The 21,507-nt window shown below is 36.8% G+C and overlaps 1 protein-coding gene across 1 annotated transcript in view; it reads right to left on the bottom strand.

Annotated features, from left to right (window-relative positions):
- Window positions 1-21,507, bottom strand: part of PTPRQ (protein tyrosine phosphatase receptor type Q) — a 229,001-nt gene that overhangs the window by 150,504 nt on the left and 56,990 nt on the right. The window contains exons 15-17 of the mRNA XM_056117635.1: window positions 14,955-15,137; window positions 14,500-14,601; window positions 12,294-12,414 (exon numbers count right to left, since the gene is read on the bottom strand). Coding sequence (XP_055973610.1) covers window positions 12,294-12,414; window positions 14,500-14,601; window positions 14,955-15,137 — 406 coding nt within the window. The remainder of the gene's footprint in view (window positions 1-12,293; window positions 12,415-14,499; window positions 14,602-14,954; window positions 15,138-21,507) is intronic.

Genomic DNA, 21,507 nt, shown 5'->3' with positions numbered 1-21,507 from the left:
GGCTGGAGAGTTAGTATAGCAGGCAAGTTTCTCGCCTTGCACATAGTTTACTGGGTTCTACATTCCATCACCACATATGGCTCCCCCATCCCCACCAAGAGCGATCCCTAAGTGCAGATCCAACTTGAAGTATTTATTGATTTATTTTGCTTTTTGGGTCACACCCGGCGATGCACAGGACTTACTCGTGGCTCTGCACTCAGGAAATATTGCTAACGGTGCTCGGAGGGACCTTATGGGATGCTGGGAATTGAACTCGGGTCAGCCACTTGCAAGGCAAACACCCGACCCACTGTGCTATCGTTCCAGTCCTAACACTTGAAGTATTTAAAGTGCCACTGCAGGTTCTAGGGAGAGAGCTCAAGAATACACAAGGATTCGATGCCACACTAAAAGGTTCTCATTACATCCAGATTTAGCCCTTGGTGGGCTGCAACACAGCTTGGTTCAGAAGTAGTTTTACCTGCCAGAGTACCGAGACACCAGGCCCTCACAATGTACCCAACCACCAAGCATTTCTGAAAAAGACCACTACAAAATAAAATAAAATAGAATTTTACATAATAAAAAAATAAAATGTCTCTCCATAAAGCAACTTCAGATGATTATTATTGTGGGAAGAAAGATTTGTGCTCAGATCTTTAACCTGATTTTTTACTCAGGGGTCATTCATGACTGCCCTAGGAAACAAACAGAGGGTGGCCACATGCAAGACAAGTATTTTAAACTCTATACTAACTCTCCAGCCACCCAGATGACTTATTTTTTTTCATTTTTCATAATTTTATTTATTGAATCACTGTGAGAGCAGTTACAAAGCTTTCGGGTCTAAGTCTCGGTCATACAATGAAACACCCGTACCTTCACCAGTGCCCATTCTCCACCACCAAAAACCCCAGTATATCCCCATCCCAAACCCTCCCCCTGCCTGTGGGGCAGATGATTTCCACATTACTCTCTCTCTACTTTGATCACATTCAATATTTCAACACCAGACCCACCATTATTATTTGAGATTTTACCCCAAGACTCAGATCTGCTGAAAAGGCAACAGTAGACAATTTGTGTTCTATTGCTGGTTATGAATAATATATGATGTCACGTGGCTGCAGTAGGGCCATGTGATTTTGAAATTCTGAAATTTTAACACTTAAATCTGGAGGGATTTCTGCCAAAAGCCACTGGGTTTCAAGATCTGCTCCTGAGTCTCTGGGATCATTGCCATGGAGCAGCTTGATCAGGAGCCAGAGAGGCTGTTTCATGGGCGATGACTTGTTGTCTCATTGGAATGGGGAGACCAGGACCGGCTCCACCCCCATCCTGTGAGGTCCAACAAGTTTTATCACTGCGGGCCAAAGCCTGACTGTCCAATGGCCTCTGGAGGATGACGGCCACCAAGCCACCAAGGGGGAGCAGGCTGAGTGACAACACCCTTTCCTCCCTGGGGTGGCCCGGCGACAGTAACGTACTGTGGAGTCTGGACACATTTCTGCCCAAAGCCACTGGGTTTCGAGATTTGTTTCTGAGTTTCTGGGATCATGGCCATTAAGCAGCTTGATCAGGAGCCAGAGAGGCCGTTTGTGCGTGATGACTTGGGGCCTCTTTGGGGTGGGGAGGACAGGATCGGCTCCACCCCCATCCCATGAGGCCCTGCGTGTCTCGTCACTGGGGGCCCAAACCTGACTGTCCAATGGCTTCTAAAGGATGCGGCCGCCGGGGGTGGGGGGAACAGGCCAAGGAACGAAACCTATTCCCACCTGGGTTGGTCCAGCACCGGTAACCTATTGCAGGGACCAGATGCATTTCTGCTAAAAGTGCTGGGTTTCGAGATTTGTTTCTGAGTCTCTGGGATCATGGCCATTAAGCAGTCCAGTCAGGAACCAGAGAGGCAATGCCTCCAATTATATAGCCGAGCCAGAGGTGGTTTGTGGTTGTGTTTCCCACATACCTAACTTTTGGCCATTTACTTTCTTGGTAAACTTTGACCCAAGTCTTTGGGGTCTGGCCAAAAGCACAGCAGCAATTTTGGGGTATCTGGAAGTCTGAAGGCACCATCAGGCTGCTGATGCACTCGCCTCACAGATACAGATTGACCTGCTGGCGGTACCATGCCCCCCAGATGACTTTTAATTCTACCAAAGAAAGTGCCAAAACTCCAGGAAGAAAAATTTGCATACAAGTGGATGGACATGGAGAGTATCATGCTAAGTGAAGTAAGTCAGAAGGAGAGGGACAGACAGATGACTGCACTTATTTGTGTATAATATAAAGTAACATAATAGTAGACTAACACCTAAGGATAGTAGAGGCAAGGGCCAGGAGGATTGCTCCATAGCTTGGAAGTCGATCTCATGTGCTGGGGAAAAATGCAGCTAGGATAGAGAAGGGACCAGAAAGTAAATGATGGCTGGAGGGCTTACTCGAGATTGTAGATGCATGCTGAAAGTAGCCTATGGACCAAACATGATGCCCTCTTAGTTCCTGTATTGCAAACCATAACACCGAGAAGGAAAAAGAAAGAGGGAATGTGTCTGCCACGGAGGCAGTGGGGGAGGGGGGAGGGAATATTGTATGACTGAAACGTAATCATGGAAGTTTATAAGTCTGTAACTGTATCTCACGGTGATTCATTAAAAATTTTTTAAAAAAATTAAATCTAAAGACCCAGTGTGGCCAAACGGTCTAACACTAAAATGATTTTGTTGAAATCCATTACTAGGTGTTGGATAAATATTAAATTCAATAAAAGAATAAAATGGTTTAATTAAACACTAATTGTAAGATGATGGAAGGTAACTTGGCTTACTTTGATAATCACATTGCAATCAGCAATACAGAAATATAGTCCAAAATAAACTGTACACCTGAAGTCCTTAAAATAGTATATACCATGATGCATCAATATAAAAGAATGAGAAGAAATGAACAAATCAATTTCTGAGCATATGAGATTTTAGGTAAAGAAATATAATTAGCATCATACATCATAAACATATATATTTATATATCATGCAATCTCATTTTATTCTTTAGAAATCAAGGCATCCAAGAAATAAATGGTCAGATAGAGATGGGATGATCAAGTAAAGGAAGCTTGGAGAGCTTGCTTTGCATAGGAGATGCATAAAGAAAGTAGATTATAGACCAAACATGATGGCCACTTAATACCTGTATTGCAAACCATGACACCCAAAAGGTGAAAGAGAGTAAAAGGGAATGTGTGAACACCCAACAAGAGAGAGAGAACAAAAGGGAATGCCCTGCCACAGAGGCGGGGTGAGATGGGGGGGGGATGGAGGATGGGAGGGATACTGGGATCCGTGGTGGTGGGAAATGGGTACTGGTGGAGGGATGGGTATTTGATCATTGTATAATTGAAACCCAAGCACAAAAATTTGTAAGTCTACAACTGTAACTCAAGATGTCTCACTAATAAAAATTAAAAAATAAAAAAAGGGAGTGTGTCTGACACAGAGGAGGGGGCTGGTGGGGGATGGGGATGAGGTGGGGGTGGTGAGAGGGATACTGAGATCATTGGTGGTGGAGAATGGGCACTGGTGGAGGGATGGGTACTTGATGATTGTATGACTGAAACATAATCACGAAAGTTTATAAGTCTGTAACTGTACCACATGGCGATTCATCAAAAAATAAAAAAAATTAAAAAGATTAAATAGACAATACATTAATAAAAAAGAAAGAAATGGATAATTTTCTCTGAATATGTAATAATATTATGGAAATAACTTTATATAAATACATTATAAATAATATAATAATATTATGGAAGAGAACAACGCAGAGTCTCTTGCCCCTGTGGCCTGGATGTCCTCACCTGGGCCCTTGGAGGGGGGCGGGTTGAGTTTTCCTCTCAGCCCCTAGCAGAGCCCCAGCAGCTGAGGGCCTCTGGGACCCAGCCACAGTCATGCTGAGACCACTCTCCACATACTAGGACGAGCCTCACGCATGAAGGACTGGGCAGAGGAATCCAGATGTGTGGGACCCGGGGTGAGATCTCTAAGCATGCTTGGTACAGGGCTGGGCCTCCTCCACCCGGATACCTCATCTTCCAATAGCTAGACAGTTACACCCACCAACTGCCGTGTAACCACATCAACGACCAGGATCCAGAGACTATAAAACCATGCTCCTGGATCTCTAATTCTCTAGTTCTCACTCTCAGAGAACCCGGCAAGCTACTGAGAGTATCCTGCCTGCATTTATGCCTGACTAGGAACACCTGTAAAGGTGATTAGAGGCTACCCCCAAAGCCTCCATCCCTCTTGGAGTGCCCGGCAAGCTACCAAGAGTATCCTACCTGCGTGACAGAGCATGGCTACCTGTGGTGTACACGATATGCCAAAAACAGTAACAATGATGGTCCTTATTCCCCTGATCCTGAAAGAGTTCCCAGAATGCCATTGGGATACGCTAGCACGTGGCACGGATGAATGGAGATGTTACTGGTGCCCACTCGAGCAACTCAATAAACAACGAATAATAGTGATAGTGATAGTGATGGAAATGCCCAAATTCTTGAATCATAAAGAGGAAAACATTTTACCTGAATTGAGAAAATCTACAAAGATGTACTTATTCACCATGTTTTTGCCATTGAATATGTGTAAACCTCTCCAAACATAACTTTAAATGTGAAAAATAGTTGGAAAGCTCCCTATCACAAGAAAACCATGGTGTCACTGATGCTAATGGAGATAGGGAGGGTTAGCCAAGCTGTTCAGCAATCCGAGGCAATTTTGCCAGCTATGCTTTTTCAGAAGGAGTCTAAAAGATAGTCTTTAAATTCACTGAAGCACAGGAGAGGGACTTCAAAGCTCTTAATGCAGTGACTATTCCCCTCACAGAAAGATGGCTTCTCACAGAGTTGTTAACCAAGTCTGGACTCCTGTCATAGGTCACGGGTCATCAGAACAATATGATCCATTTAGATCTCTAATGCCATGAAATGAATTAGCCTGAATAAGCCAGGCCCATTCTTTCTATACTTCTTTCCATATATATTTTCTAATGTGTCTGCTGCCTTCTATCTCTAATCATCTCGGCAAAATACTGCAGGTACATTTCTACCTATATAAAGGAAAACCCATATTATATTTCATAAATATGCAGAATCAAGTTGATTACCTGAAACATCCTGGTAAAAACAAATTTTGTCTTATGCCAGCGTACCATAGTAATAAGAACACATTCTTTATCATCATCCAAATAGCAAGCTTAATAATTACTTTGACAGGGCTGGAGCAATAGCACAGCGGATAGGGTGTTTGCTTTACACACGGTCAACCCAGGTTCAATTCCCAGCATCCCATATGGTCCCCTGAGCACAGCCAGGGGTAATTCCTGAGCACAAAGCCAGGAGTAACCCCTGTGCATCACTAGGTGTGACCCAAAAAGCAATAATAATAATAATAATAATAATTACTTTGACCAGTATATATATGTATATATAATATTTCTACATTTAACTTTGATTAAAAACTCCAGGGATAAAATAGCGCTATTATTTGTCATCTATAAATATGTCTTATATTTTGTCAGGGGCTGCTCATTTTTCTTGTACAGTTTCAGATTGGGACTGTTTGAGGTATAAATTGAAAGTCCAACTTCTGGTATGAGTTCAGAATGTATCTTCAGTATGTTAGAGATGACTGTCACAGAACTAAGAAGTAAAGTAAGTAAAGTAAAGGCCCTCCCATTGATCATCGATTTGCTCGAGTGGGCCCAGTAACGTCTCCATTGGAGACTTTGTTGTTACTGTGTTTGGCATATCGAATACAAAACTAAGAATGGAATGGAAAATGAAAGAGTAGTCGTGGTATTTCTGGATCCAACTCATCCCTGCTCTTATTTGCTATTGCCACATAGAATGAAACACTACTGAGACTGCTCTCCAATGCCCCACCTCAAGAGGCAGCCCTGCAGCACAGCGGGCTTTCTCCAGCGCTGTCTCTCCTTTAACCAGTTACTACTTTAGATTGTGGTTGATTAATTCTAAATTCCTGCTTTGTTCCTATGAATTTGAAAATATTATAACAGTATAATGATGTGTTCTACTACAGTATCTAATGTCCATGGATAAAAGTATGTGGTTGGGGGATGAAGGATTGCTGAAAGGCTGGGGCACATGCCTTGCATAAGGAGGCCTCAAGTTCAATCCCCAGCATTTCATGTCCTGTCCTTACCTAGAACAGTCAGGTGTGATCCTGGTGGTACCCAGCCTTGAGATCCTGGGCTTCTCAGCAGTGGTATGGGACAAGTCAAGTTTTACCCCAGTCCCAGGGGTATAAGTTTGAACTTTTTTCTATACCATGTTAATTAAAATGATTGATCGTATTATCATTTTATAGTTGCATGCTTCAGAAAAAATTTGTCTATTTTACCATTTTTCCAGAATAAAGATTTGAGTTGTTTCTCTTTTTTTCACTTTTTTATTTATTTAGTTATTACTAAGTAATGCAGCAATCCTTCTTATACAGACAGCTTTCCATAATTGTAATATGTATATATACATATACACATATGTATATATATATATATGTTATATTGTAGGTTCCAAGTATTGTGATCACTGAGTCATAAGATTTGAATTTTTTAGTTGTTACTCTTACCAAAGATTTTCTGTACCAATGATAATTACTATTTAGAATTATATCATTTGAAATACACATTTTAAAAAACTCAATACAGATCTGTTCCCCAACATTCCATCTCTTCAATGTAACTTATCAATCTATTGTCAGTTCATTTCTGCTTCCTACACATTTTTACAAACAGCTTCTACTGACATAGTCTCTTTACATTAGGTGATTTTTTCCATCTTCATTATAAATTTTGTGTTAGAAAATAAAATTGTCCTCCATTCTCATTTTTGTTCTTTTTAGCTATTTCTATTGTTTCGACCATCTAGTCATGGTGTGGGGACTAGGGTCATTCCATTGCTCAGGGGCCAGACAATACCATGATAAATCCAGGACCTCATACATGCAAGACATTTTCTCTGATCCCTGAGAAATCCCTGGCATCTTTGGTTACTTATTGATATAGAATGTTTGTGCTTACAATAGAGTATAAATACTTTTTAAAACTAGAATAAAAAGAAGTAGGCCTAGTTTTCAGCATATAGATCATGGGGAAAGCTTGGTGTTACAGGAAAAAAGCTATTTAAACAGCAACATTGAGCAGAGCTTCATTAAAATTGATTAGACATCCTAATACATTACTCAACAGATATTTCAAAATTATTTCAGTTGTGCACATTTTATCTTCATTAGCTTACAGTTATTGTAAGGTAATACTTTAATATTTAGTGTATCGCCACAGAATTTAGCAAACATTTGTCAGAACAATTCCTAATTATTTTTCACAGTTATTATTAAGGTAAAAACATTGAAGAATCAAGATTTATATGCAAGGAAGTATTTTAAGCATCACTTTTACTCCAGATTCTTAGTATGTGGTTAGGGGATGAGGGATTGCTGAAAGGCTGAAACTCTACCTCATAAAGCATTCACTTAGACAATTATTAAACAAGGGTTAAAGTATGCACAAGTCATATGACTGGACCCAGTTAAATCCCCAGCACCATGATCATCTCTGAGTGTAGACAGGAAACCCCAGAATACCACCACACTATGGCGGTCCAGGAAATGCCTGATATCACAGGGCCCAAGCTGTACCAAATCCTTAAACTCAACATTAAATCACAATCTGGCTGGTCAAGAACTGCTGACAAAAGCCCCTCAGCCTCCTGAGCACCACTTGCAAATGCCTGCCCCTCACAAAAGGGAGACTATTGTTAAATTTTATTGCTCAAATACAAACAAAATTGTTTAAAAAATTCAAGTTGAATTCTACTATCAAGTAAGTAAATTAACTTCTTATCAGTATATTAGAAGACTATACCCGATCCAAATAATTCAAAAAAGAGTAAATAGGGGCTGGAGCAATAGCACAGCAGGGAGGGCATTTGCCTTGTACGCGGCCAACCCAGGTTAGATTCCCAGCATCCCGTATGGTCCCCTGAGCCAGGAGTAACCCCTGTGCATCGCCAGGTGTGACCCAAAAAGCAAAAAAAAAAAAAAGTTAAAAAAAGAGTAAATAAGAGTAAATATATAATGTGTGTTGTAACCTAAATCCCTTCCCTTCTAGTTTCTCTAGGAATGCAAGAGCTGTTATGATTTGAAAACTTTAGAAGTATGACCACCAATAAATTAGAAAATTCTATATTTGCATCTATTACTGTCATGAAGCAAACATCCTTTTATTAGAGAAAACTTCTTTTTGAAATGCAATTGATTTGAATTTCCTTCTAAGATCAAGTCAGTGATGATGGTGTATTGTGGTGCTCCCAAGGAAAAAAAAATCAACTAGAAGGGCCTGGACCCTGATAGCATCTCACTGTTCAGAAAAACACAGACTTCTGACTGACACAGATTGGAATAAAGAAGACATGCCGAGGAATCATGTTTGCCTAGACAGAAAGTAGGTGAAGAAAGACACATGAAGCTTGTAGACTGAGGTGGGGATAAAAGAAGGGAGGCAGGGCTGGCGCAATAGCACAGCAGATAGGGTGTTTGCCTTGCATGTGGTCAACCCAGGTTTGATTCCCAGCAACCCATATGGTTCCCTGAGCACCGCGGGGGTAATTCCTGAATGCAGAGCCAGGAGTAATCCCTGTGCATCACCAGGTGTTACCCCCCCAATAAAAGGGGGGGGGAGGTGATCCAGTCTGCAGGCCTTGAGAACGGAAGAGTGTCAAGAATAAAAATTAAAAAAAAGTAAGACTATATGTTCTTAATCCTGTTGAGCCTGTGCACGGAAGCTGGACAGCTCACAAAGGCTATGCCTAGGAGGAAGACTCCAACTTCCCTGTTCTGCTGTTCTGCTAAACTCTGCCTCTGACTTCATGTGGCTCACTGGCAGTGGGGGATGTGCTAGTCTCAGACCTGAGTTCCAAAAGAAGAGAAATATCAGCTGTGACAAAAACAGGATCAGGCCATACTCCTGGCCAGCAAGTTCTTAATAACTCCTGAATTCCTCTGCCCCTCTGTAGATGACGCCATGGCAGAGACAAAGTAGGTGTTCCTAAGGAAGCTGGCAATGGCCAAATTAATAGAATTTAATCATGTCTAGTACTGTGCCACCTTCTGGAAAAGTAAAATTCATGCAATTCCCTGATCAATTAGATTAAAACTATTCACAGTAACTAAAATCTGAAAACAACCCAAGTGTCCAAGAAAAGATGACTGGATAAAGAAACTGGTGTGTTTGTATGAAATGGAATAGTATTTAATTATAAGTCAAGGTGACATCATGCACTTTGCTGCTACAACAATGGAACAAAAGGATACCATGCTGAGTGTAGTCAGTCAGGGGGAAGACAGATCTCTCTCTTATGTGGAGGATTGGAAAAAAAAGAAACAGCAAATGGCCAAAGGTAACAGAATTTGATAACTAGTTCACAGAAATGAGCATGGCATGATGGAGAGTTGAAATGGGTGACTTGATGGAGCAAGGAAAGTATCTTTAACAAATGGCGCTGGCAAAACTGGACAGCTATGTAAAAAAAGAAAATGGGCTCAGACCTCTACTTAACACCATGCACAAAAGTAAGATCCAAATGGATTAAAGACCTCAACATCAGACCAGAATCCATAAGGTACATTGAAGACAAGATCGGCAAAACCTTCAACAATATTGAAGCTAAAGTTATCTTCAAAGATGGAACGAGACTGACCAAGCAAGGGGAAGCAAAGATAAAAACAAATGGGACTATCTTAAACTAAGAAGCTTCTGCACTTCAAAAGAAACAGTGACTGGGATACAAAGACAGCCTATAAATGGGAAAGAATAGTCAACCCAATACCCTTCTGATAAGGGGTTAATATCAAAGATATACAGGGCATTGTTGAACTCTACAGAAAAAAAAATCCAATCCCATAAGAAAATTGGGCGATGAAATGAATAGAAACTTTCTCGAAGAAATTTGAATGGCCAAAAAACACATGAAAAAATACACTTCATCACTAATCATCAGGGAGATGCAGATCAAAACAACAATGAGATATCACCTCATACTACAGAGACTGGAACACATCCAAAAGAACAAAGACAACCGGTGTTGGCATGGATGTGGGGAGATAGAGACTACCCTTACCTGTTGGTGGGAATGCCAACTGGTCTAGCCTTTTTGAAAAACAATATGGACATTTCTCAAAAAAACTAGAAATTGAGCTCCCATTTGATCTAGCAATACCATTTCTGGTAATATACCCGGGGGGCCCAAAAACACACAGGAGAAACGTCATTTACACTCCTATGTTCATTGCAGCACTATTCACTATAACCAGAATCTGGAAACAAACTGAGTGTCCAAGAACAGAGGAATGGATAAAGAAACTATGGCTCATCTACACAATGGAATTCTATGCAGCTGTCAGGAAAAATGAAGTCATGAAATTTGATGGCAGATGTAGTGTAGTAACATTACCTCCCTTGAGCATATGGACATTTACAATCTTGCAAACTGTATAGCCTTTAGCCTCTAGAAACATTGGATATTTCTATTCTACAAGATGAAAACCTGCATTTCCCCCAAAGAATCTACATAGGCAATGCTCCTCCCTCTTGCAGGTCTTCAGAAGTTACTTATCATTCATATAGTAATTCAATATCATTTCTCCAATGATTTTCTAGAGCAGCTCATCAAAAGTAGATTTCTTTTCTTTGATTTCCTAATTTGTTTATAAAGACATAATCTATTTACCTTTATACATATGTTCTTTGAGGTTAGTAGCTTTGTGTTTGTCTTGTTCATAGATACATTGGTATTCTATTCATATTATTAAATTAATAACTAAAAATAATTGATACATAATGTAACTACAAGCAAAAATGACCATATACCAGGCAATAACAAGACACAGGAATTAGTTTCTTTCTTTTTCATTATTTTTAATTTTTAAGGTCATATTCAGTGATGCTGTTACTCGTGGCTCTGTGCACAGAAATTATTTCTGGTGAGCTAGGGGGATCATATAGGGTTCCAGGGATTGAACCTGGGTTGGCTGCGTGCAAGGCAATTGTCTTACCCACTGCACCATCTTTCCAGCCTGGAATTAGAATTTTAACAGCAGTAAGCAAAGGATTTAAAGTAATCTTGGTAGGTGAATTGATGGGTGTTGGAACATTACATGACTGGAACCCAATCATAAACAACCTTATAACTGTGTATTTCACTGTGATTCAATACAAATAACTAAAAATATATATGAAAAATATGAAGTGAACTTCGTAGAAAACACCTTCATTTAGAGATTAAATATAAAAAACTAGCTTCTTGGGACTGGAGCCATAGTACAGTGGAGAGACTGCTTGCCTTGCGGGCAGCTGATCCCGGTTCTATCCCCAGTGTCCCATATAGTTCCCAGACCAGTATCAAGAGTAATTCCAGAGTGCAGAACCAGGAGTAACCTGTGAACATCAGCAAGTATGGCACAAAACAAAACAAACAAAGAAAATCACTTCTTTAAAACAAGTCTCTCATTTAAACAAGACCTTCCACAACAGGATTATAAATGGAAGAAATTCCATGTTTTATAAAATATTGTGTAAATTTAATTGTCTGGATTGAAATACTTAACATCCTTTATGAAATGTGTTTCATAGCTGCTTAATTGCATTATAAATCCTTTCAAAAGTGGGGATTTTTACTTTGGGGTTCTCATTAAGCAGTATAGCAACACTGTTGTTAATTAACATGAGCTGTGGCATGGAATTCCATCCTTTTAACAACTGACACATAAATAAGCTATCACAGTAATGATAATAGGGGGAGAAAAAAACACTACATTTCAATGGAAAGTTAATTGTAAATGGTGTATTTTAATAGATTTGAAATTTTATTTAAAACTATCGTACTCAAGGAAACTTAAAACAGTAATACTGAGAACATCTATTTTAACAAAAGTCAAGAAGTAAAAAATGATATGCCTGTTTTTACATGGGTGGACTAATTTTAAGAGGAAAAATTTAGTATAATTTTGTATAACACATAACTTCATTTCAGTTATCACAATATATTATTTTATTATCCTTGAAAATCTACACCATTTGAAAATATGTATTTATTAATAAAAGCATAGTAACTCGCCTATTAATAATCAGCTTCCTAATGTAGCATCACTTTCTGAAATGAAAAAACTACATTCCTATTATGTTACATATTAATTCTTGTTCTCAGAACTATTTCCAACAAAGAAAAAAATTCCTACCAGACATGAACTGTGTAATAGAGGATAATTCCATTTGGCTCCAATGGTGGTTGCCATGACAACTTCACCGTGACACCAGACAACTGTTTCACAGAGAAATCTTGAGGGGGCGAGTCAGGAGCTGGAAAGTTAGGGTACAGTATAATGCATCTTATTAAGCACATTGAAGACAAGGTTAAACTGTAAATGCACAAATATTTTATTAAAGACTTGCTGGTAAATGAATCATAGACGGAGCTGTTCTCCATGGGCATGGGAAACTGTTTACTTTCAAAATGAGATGATAAAAGAAGATTTTGCATGGTGGTGTGAGAACATCTGTTTTGTGATTCAATGGAAAAAAATATTTCATGAGAAAAAAGAACAAGGGGTTTGTCACAATGATTCACCTACAGGTCAAACTTCTTGGTAAGTTAGTATTCTATTATAATAATAAATATACAGTTAAAGCAAGTATAACGTACTATAAAATCGTACCTCAAACAATGAAAAGGTGGGGCATCTAATACACACAAGAAGTGGGAAAGTGATAAGCATAATACTGGGAGAGAAGCTCAAGTGATCTCACAAATGAAAACGACATTCCTCAATCGCAGAGGTATCATTAAATTGTAAAATAATGTCAAAATCTCTTCTCTCAGCTTTCTAAATGAATGATTCACAAAAATGCCATCGTAGAATAAAACAAGCAAAGAATTAAAGCCTTCTTTTATCTTTGCTCTAATAGTGCAAGGTAGCAAATATTTTATTCAGCATTGAGTAGTACTAAAAAGAAATACAAATTACATAAGTTTACATTCACTATTAGGACATTTAATGTGGTATTTCTCAGTTGATGCATAATAGTATTTTGTAATTCGAATATAAAATGTTTGCAAATAAAGAGCTTAAATTACTTATATTTTCATCATTGTGATACTTAAACATGAATTACAGATAATTGAAATTGTGAAAAAATGCTAGGCTCTTTGAACAATGTCAATTTATGCAAATCAATTTTTCAATAATGCAAAGAAATTGTTACTCGATTTAATTCCTTTATATTCTTTTTTATTCCTTTTTTATATTCTGAATAACTGCAGCTCATGTGTATGTATTTGTTTTCATTATTCTGATAGCAACAATTTTCAAAGAAAATGTTTATCAAGTAAACAAAATGAATGCTAAGAAAATTGGTGGCAGCTAGATTTATAATTTGGGGATTATTTTCACTAGCACTGCAATATAAGTACTTACAAATTATCACAAAAATTCAGAGTATTTAGAGATGATACTCATTACCTCTAACAGAGAACACTCATTTCTCCCCCCCAAAAAGCTGTTGATTTTGCTAACATCTCTGTAAAATATAACCTTTATTATTGAAAAAAAGTATTGTAATAAACAATGTCACTGATGTGTAAAATATATTAAAACAAAATGTATCTATCTTATAATGTGTTTTATGTAATGGTGCTACACCCAGCAGTGCTCAGGGGCTATTCCCAGCTCTTTGCTTGGGGCAGGGGTAGGAGAGTCCTATTGAGGGGCCAAGGGGCAGATAAGGGTTGACTGCATGTAAGATAAGCACCTCAGCCCCTGTACTACCTCTTAGCTCTATGACTTGTTTTAAAATGTTTATATGAAACATGAAGTAGTTTTGGTTTGTTATATCTAATCCTCAGTACATCCTTAGTAATTTTCTTTTTCATGTAAAACATTTTACTGTTAAATAAATATAATTAGCACAACTATTTATATAAAATAATGCAAATATTCTACAGTCTGCTAAATTTTAATCATTTTGACTTGTATTCTTAAATATATTCTAAAAATGAAACAAAATAATGTAAGTAAAGGTCTACACACTAAAATCTAAAATTTGATAAAACAATCATACGTGTTCAAACCAAAATTTTAACATAATTTTAGCCTTAAAAAATCGCCATGTGAATATATCACTAAATACTTGACAAGGTATCGATAACTTCAGATTATTTTTAAAGCATTTTGTATCCAATTTTATTGGGTATATACATAACCACTTAACTTTGCTAAGTAATTTTACATGGGGATAGAGAAATCCCTGTTTAATGTTGGAGTATATCTCACAACAGACATCCAAGTCTGGGTTTTTTAGAATATAAAATACCTTCATTCTATATTCATGCTTTTTTGAATTTGATAGATTCAAAGTGTATCAGGATCCACCATGATCAATACTTACCATCTTCTTCAGTCAGTACACTTAGGGGAGCACTTCGAATCCCTTCACCTTGGAGTGTACTGGCAGATACCTCAATCAGATAGTGCGTATATTTCTTCAGTTCTACATAGAATAAAAATAATTGAACATAGAGACATACAAAATATCCTTTTCATAATAGCAAGAAGCAAACTGAGATGTTTACAATCTTCCAAAAATAAAAAAGTGGTTCTTTGGAATAATAAGTTCCTACTATAAAGATGATAAAATGATATAAAATAATTTGGATACAAGATTGAATGATCTGGAATGTTCTTTTATATGACTTGGAAAAACCTATTTAAGCAAAACATTGGAATTTTCATACCCTATATAAAGTAAAATGTCCTTCCCTTATACATATGTATGTAAAGATGTAATAGGCTTACACTTTGTTAACATAAAATAAATATTATCAGAGTTAGATTTAATTTTACCTTTAATGCTCTGGGTCAAGGAGGTTGTATTTATAGTTCTTTCTTCATTTCCATTATTTATCTTGAGATAAATTGTATATTTTTGTATGATTCCATTGGGACGCCTTGGGGGAAGGAATGATAGCTCAATCTCTCCAGAAGAAATATTTTTGTAAGTAATATTTTCTGGTGCACTATCAGGCACTGGAAACAAATAAAAGAATAAGTGCATAAACAATTCCATCCTAATTTTATTCTGCAGAAGCTTCTTCCAAGCACACAAGAATGTATACACATGAACATTCTTTAGAGTGTAATTCTGATAAATATCTTAAATGAATAAAGATATGTACATAAAGTTTAGCACTTATAACTGCTTAGAAAAAAAATCATCTCGGTAGAAGATTCATACTATGATTCTGTTGCATAATGCTTATCTGATGGAATTTTTATTTAAATGCTTCAGACTATGTTAAATTGTCTTGTACTAAAGAAATGCAAATGAGAAAGAAAAAGAAGACTGAGAGACTTAAAGTCTGATTGTGTGTGCCAGGGATGGAGACTAGAGGTGGCACATGTGCTCTGTCTATACACATGAGATCCCAAGTTTTTGTTTTCAAGATCTAGGACAAGAAAATTTCCCTAGACATAAGGTTTCATATTACAATACAAAAACAATCTCTTAAGTATAATATAATATAATATAGTGCAATAAAATAGCAATTTTCTGTCTATGAATACTCTTCCTGTATTGAGTATAATGTTCATAAAATTGTTCTTTATAGATATTTAAACAGGAGAACTAAATGTAGGATCCCAATCTGGCATAATAAGAGAACATATACTCTTAAAATAAATGAGTATCTTAATTTAACTTATTAAATCAAATTATTAAAACTGCATAAAATTAAAACAACATGTTAAGGCATTGCAGTGCTAACAGAAGAGATAGGTATCTATGTAAGTAAAAAATTAAAACAAAACAAAATAAAATAAGAACAATTAAATTTTAAAAAGTGAAAATAAGAACCCTGTGATGAAAGCTGGTACTAAAACCACCTTTTCATTCCAAGGTACAGATAGTCCTGCTTAGTTTTAGTGTCTCTAAAAACACTTATATAAATTTCCAGAGTTAGTCTCGAAATAGTAAAAGAATAAGGAATAACCATTCATAAAATGTTGGAACTTCACCTTACAAAATATGACATTATAATTAGAGTTAGGGGAAACCTTGGATTCTTTGCAGTGTCATAGAATACATAGAATAGAGGAGGAGTAGAAACTCGCTGTCTGGCACAATGTAGAACAGGAATGAGGAGTAAACTAACTATACAAAAGAGGGCATAAGAGAAACTTGTTTTTCTCACCACACTTATAAATAAAGAGGTTAAAGTTTTGAAGGCTACTCACTGGAGCCTATGTGGCCCAAATTCTTATGCAAAACATGAGTAAACCTATAGAATTTAAATTAAAGTGAATCGGCAATGCTGAATTGCTATTATTTCTCAAAAAACATGCAGAAGCAAACATAAATCGTCTCTGAAGAAACTTGCCTTCAACTCAGGCCACATAGATAAAGTTTCAAGGAATATGAGCTCACTGATAAAAATCACTAAACACACAAGCAAATCAGGCACCAAAAGCCAACAAAGAAAAAGAGGGAACACACACACACACATACACACACACACACACACACAGCCTTAAAAAGACTATTATAACTTTAAAGGTTAAAAATATAAATGTTAACTATTTCGAGAAATTAAATATATTTGAATACATGAGCAGAGAATTTCTTAGGTAATAATAAAAATAACCAAACATATTTGAAATAGAATAATATAGGACTTCCAGAAGAGAAAAAGAAAAATAACTGAAATGTCAATTCCCTTACTACATGAAAAAAAAAGATTCAAAATATAAAAGATTCAAAATATAAAGGGTGATAATTAAATAACAGGAATTTAGTTCTGAAATAGAAAATATGGAAAATATAAAATGGCAGCAAAAAATTCTAGGATATACTAAAAGAGGTCTAAGATAATAAAGAGAACCAGAAAGAACTATAAATGGATAAAGACTAAGATTTTTCAAAATTGGTCCAGAGGGATAGTACAAGAAGTTTGGATCTTTGCCTTGCACGTGGTCGACCCAGGTTTGATCCCCAGAATTCCATATGGTCCCCTGAGCACCACCAGGAGTAATTCCTGAATGCAGAGCCAGGAGTAACCCCTGAGTATCAACAGGTGTGACCCCAAAAGAAAAAAAAAACCAAAACTGTTGATCAAATAATTTCAATAAAGTCCTGGAAAGGTATTTTAAAATCATATTTAGACAAAGAGAGGTCATCTGCATAGAAAATTGAATTAGGCTGAAAATTTGTATCAATGGAAAAACGACTAGAATTCTATACCCAGAAAATATTGAGAAAAAAACATATAAGGCTAACAAAATTATTGCACAGTCAATAAAATTGTAACCAATATATTTTAAGCAGGAAATAATTGTTATTATGAAAGACTACAAGCACAAACATAACAGTATAATCTGATTGCTTTAGAACACTAACAATAAAAGTAATGAGGGGATTAAATAATATGAAAATATCACCCTCCTAGAATAACATTTAAAAGAAAGCATTGATCCTTTTAAATCTGTATTCAATTGTACTGGAAATAAAAATTGCTACTAACATATTTAGCAAACGAAAATTCAATATATGTGCTGCTGAAGTGAGAACAGCAAAGGAAATTTCAGAAGACTTGCAAGTAGAGGTATAGTGTCCCCCAATATTTGTTTCCTGCCATAGTTTTGAATCTAATATTTAATGGATAAAGCTGGCATAAGACTTTTGATATTTCTAAAACTTTGGGAAATGTTAAAATTCAGTATATTATTTGAAATAACAATATAGCAATGTAATCCTATTATCTCCTTCCCAATATGAAAATTTTCTCTACTATATCACAAAGCCAATCTATAAGCTCTAATTACCTTGTGACTTTAAATGAAAGCTTGGATATGCTGAGAATATTGCATCTTACCTCTCCTGGGAAAGATCATTTCATCCATACTTATAATTACCTTCTGTAATCATAATTATAGAAGAAATTCAGATAATAATTATGAAATAAATATATTATTGTTATTTGTTATTAGTGTTATTATCACATCCACCAACTGCCCCCTGGCGCTGTGTAATCCCATCAACGGCCAAGACCCAAAGGCTATAAAACCCAGCTCCCGGAAAAGAACAGTGCAGAATCTCCTGCCCCCGCGTCTGGCTGTCCTAGCTGGGGCCTCTTGGAAGGGGGCGGGTTGAGTTTCCCTCCCCACCCTGAGCAGAGCCCTGGCAGCCAAAGACCTCCAGAATCAGCCACAACCATGCTGAGACAACTCTCCACGCGCATGAAGGTACCGGCAGAGGAGCAACAGCATGCAGGTCCCAGGCCTGAGATCTCTAAGCCTGCTCTAATTGGGGCTGAGTATCCTCCAACCAGATCCTCAATCTTCCAGTAGGCAGGGGTCAAGCCCACCAACTGCTCCCTGGCACCATGTAATCCCATCAGTGGCGAAGACCCAGAGACTATAAAACCCAGCTCTTGGAAGCACGTGGCTGCATTCGTGGACGCGCGACATCTTATCATCTCTTTCTTACTTTGGACAACCTGGAAGGCTATCGAATGTAACCTGCCCACACGGCAGAGTCTGGCAAACTCCCCGTGGTGTACCCAATATGCCAAATATCAGTAACAATGATGGGTCTCATTCTCCTAACCCTGAAAGTGCCTTGAATATGGCACATTTTAAAATCTCAGGGCTAGGGCAAAGGAGACGTTACTGGTGCCTGCTCGAGGCAATCGACGAACAACAGGATGATCGTGTTCGTGATTTATTCCATAATTGTAACTCCAGAATTGTGATTATGGAAGAAATAGTTTCAAAATATCTATTAAATTACAAAATAATTTCTTTTTATCTCATCTTAACCACTAGTTTTCATAATAACATCATCACTAGTTAACTGTATTTTATGCTCTTTGGCAACCACTGCTTATTTTCAGCTTATTTACCATGGTTGGACAATGCAAGATTCTTTGATATGTTTTTTATGATAGTGTTGGTCACTTCCCTCATGTCTTCCTCTTCCTGCTTATTCAGATCCAATTTCATGTCAGTTACTATCCCCACTCTCAGAAATCTCCATCAGTTCCTTTGTCCAAATGGGGTTAACTCAGTTGTGATTTCAAGTCTAAAATATAATGGTGAAAAATGTCTGAGCAAAATACTACTGCTCACTTAATGCATTGCACTGCACTGTCCTCCCGTTGTTCATCGATTTGCTCGAGCTGTACCAGTAACGTCTCCATTGTGAGACTTATGACTGTGTTTGCCATATCAAATACGTCATGAGTAGCTTGCCAGGCTTTGCCGTGTGAGTGAAATACTCTCGGTAGCTTGCCAGGCTCTCTGAGAGGGGTGGAGGAATTGAACCCGGGTCGGCCTCGTGCAAGGTAAATGCCCTACCTGCTGTGCTATCCCTCTAGACAACTTATTAGACTTCGTAAATTCATAACCTGAAATCTCAGATAAGTCATTTTTACTCTTTTAAGGCTATATATTTTGCTTTCAAAGACTTCAACCTCACACTGTTAAATGCTTTAGTCATCTTCTATCTATAAATGTACAACACTCTTTCTTACTATACAAGATGTTTGCCTCACTTCTTATTTCACTGACAAAATAAAACATTCAGAAAAGAGCTACATTATCTTCCTACCACTAACTTTTCGTTACTGTTTTTTTTGCCTCCTTCCAATTTTTCTGTGCCTCTATTAGATTTCATTCCATCTACCTAGACAAAGAATTTGGGCTTTAATTTTTTTCTCTTTTCTGCAGTCTCCTTAGTTCTTCTATGGTACTGAATCATGTAGTAATAACCATGAATTATTTGTGGGAACACAAACATTGTAGTTATCCATGACAATAAGAATTCTTGTTTCTACTCATCCAAATTGATCTCTTCCATGAACATCCCCATGTAACTTCACCATCATTCATTAATATATTCAGACCAAATGCCCCAATGTTACTCTTGATTTTTTTCTTTTTTGCTTCCAGATCCAACATATTATTCATTTTTTAAAAACTACAAATAATATCATGGTTTATCTCATAATTCTCCAATAATATTCTATTTACTTCTATTGCGTTCCAAACAACTTAGAATGGCACGCAAAGATCTGCAGGCTCTACCTCTGTAAATTCTTCCTCATCTTCTAACTTTCCCAATCATTCTTAAAGCTCAAATGATAGAAACTCTCTATAGTTCCTCATCCACCTGAAATAACTTATACTTCAGGGACTTGGAATTGCTATTCCTTCCTCTGGATAACTTTTCCTCCTGACACTCATTTAGTTTATTCCAGTAACTATTAATATTGTTGAGCTTAAACAGTCTTCTCAGTATTTCTCAGTCTTCTACTTAAATAATCTGTTCAATAATCTAAATGCATAATCTAGAACTTAAAACTATTAATCATATTGCTTATTTGTTTACGTGTTTATTTTCTGTGACCCTTCAAATGTATTAAGATGCAGAAAGGTAGAAATGTTGTCTTTTTTTATACTGTATCTACAGTTCCTGGTAAAGAGGTCACACAGTATATAGAATCAATAAAGAGTCTGTCTACTTAATTAACAAACATATTTAAGATGCCATAGAATATACAAGAAAAAAAACTCATAGCTAAGGAAAATAAATAAGATTGATTTGAATATTTAAATGCAAGAATTAAAAAAAAACTAAGACTTTATGATGTTTTTCTTGAATCTTATAGTTCGATTTAATTTGTTATTTTGAAAAATTGTCAGTGGAATTTGCCAAGTAGGTCCCTCTGGAATTGCCAGACTACTATAGATGGCCAGGGCATAAATATGCATCCTTGACCCCAGGTCTGTATCATTAACATTTTTATTCACTTACCCTTAGGGAATAACCAGCACTAGATATTCAGCAAAACAGATTTGATAACTCTCACATTTGAGAGTATGATGATGATTCTCCTCTAGTTTTCTGAAATAAGATTGTTTCCAATTGTAGAAATGTCACATAAAATAGCTAACTCATCAACAAAATTTAAACAATGGAATCAGTTAATAGGATGTGTCTATTTTAAAATAAAACAAATAATTTCACGGTATCACAGTCCTCCCGTTGTTCATCGATTTGCTCGAGTGGGCCCAGTAGCATCTCAATCATGAGACTTGTTGTATTTAGGACAAATTCTAAATATGAACTAGTTACCATGAATATGTCCACAGATGGTTGTTGAACATATATTTTTAATGTTAAACAGAGACGTTAAGAAATGCAATGCATTGCTAATAATAGTGGAGAGTTAGCACAAGTTTTAGTCACCACTCAAGTTACCATCCACTAGTATATTATATAATATATCACTCAGTATATTAAAGATTTACTGCTAAGCTTATGTTAAAAAAGTAATAAAGTAGAAAAATTACCTAAAGGTAATTTGTATGGAAACTATTTTCTTCAAAGTTCTTCATGTTA

Source organism: Sorex fumeus, unplaced genomic scaffold (genome assembly GCF_029834395.1).
Source record: "Sorex fumeus unplaced genomic scaffold, SorFum_2.1 ptg000003l, whole genome shotgun sequence".
In the NCBI taxonomy this organism is placed as follows: Eukaryota; Metazoa; Chordata; class Mammalia; order Eulipotyphla; family Soricidae; genus Sorex; species Sorex fumeus.
This window is presented reverse-complemented; position numbering and strand designations above follow the sequence as displayed.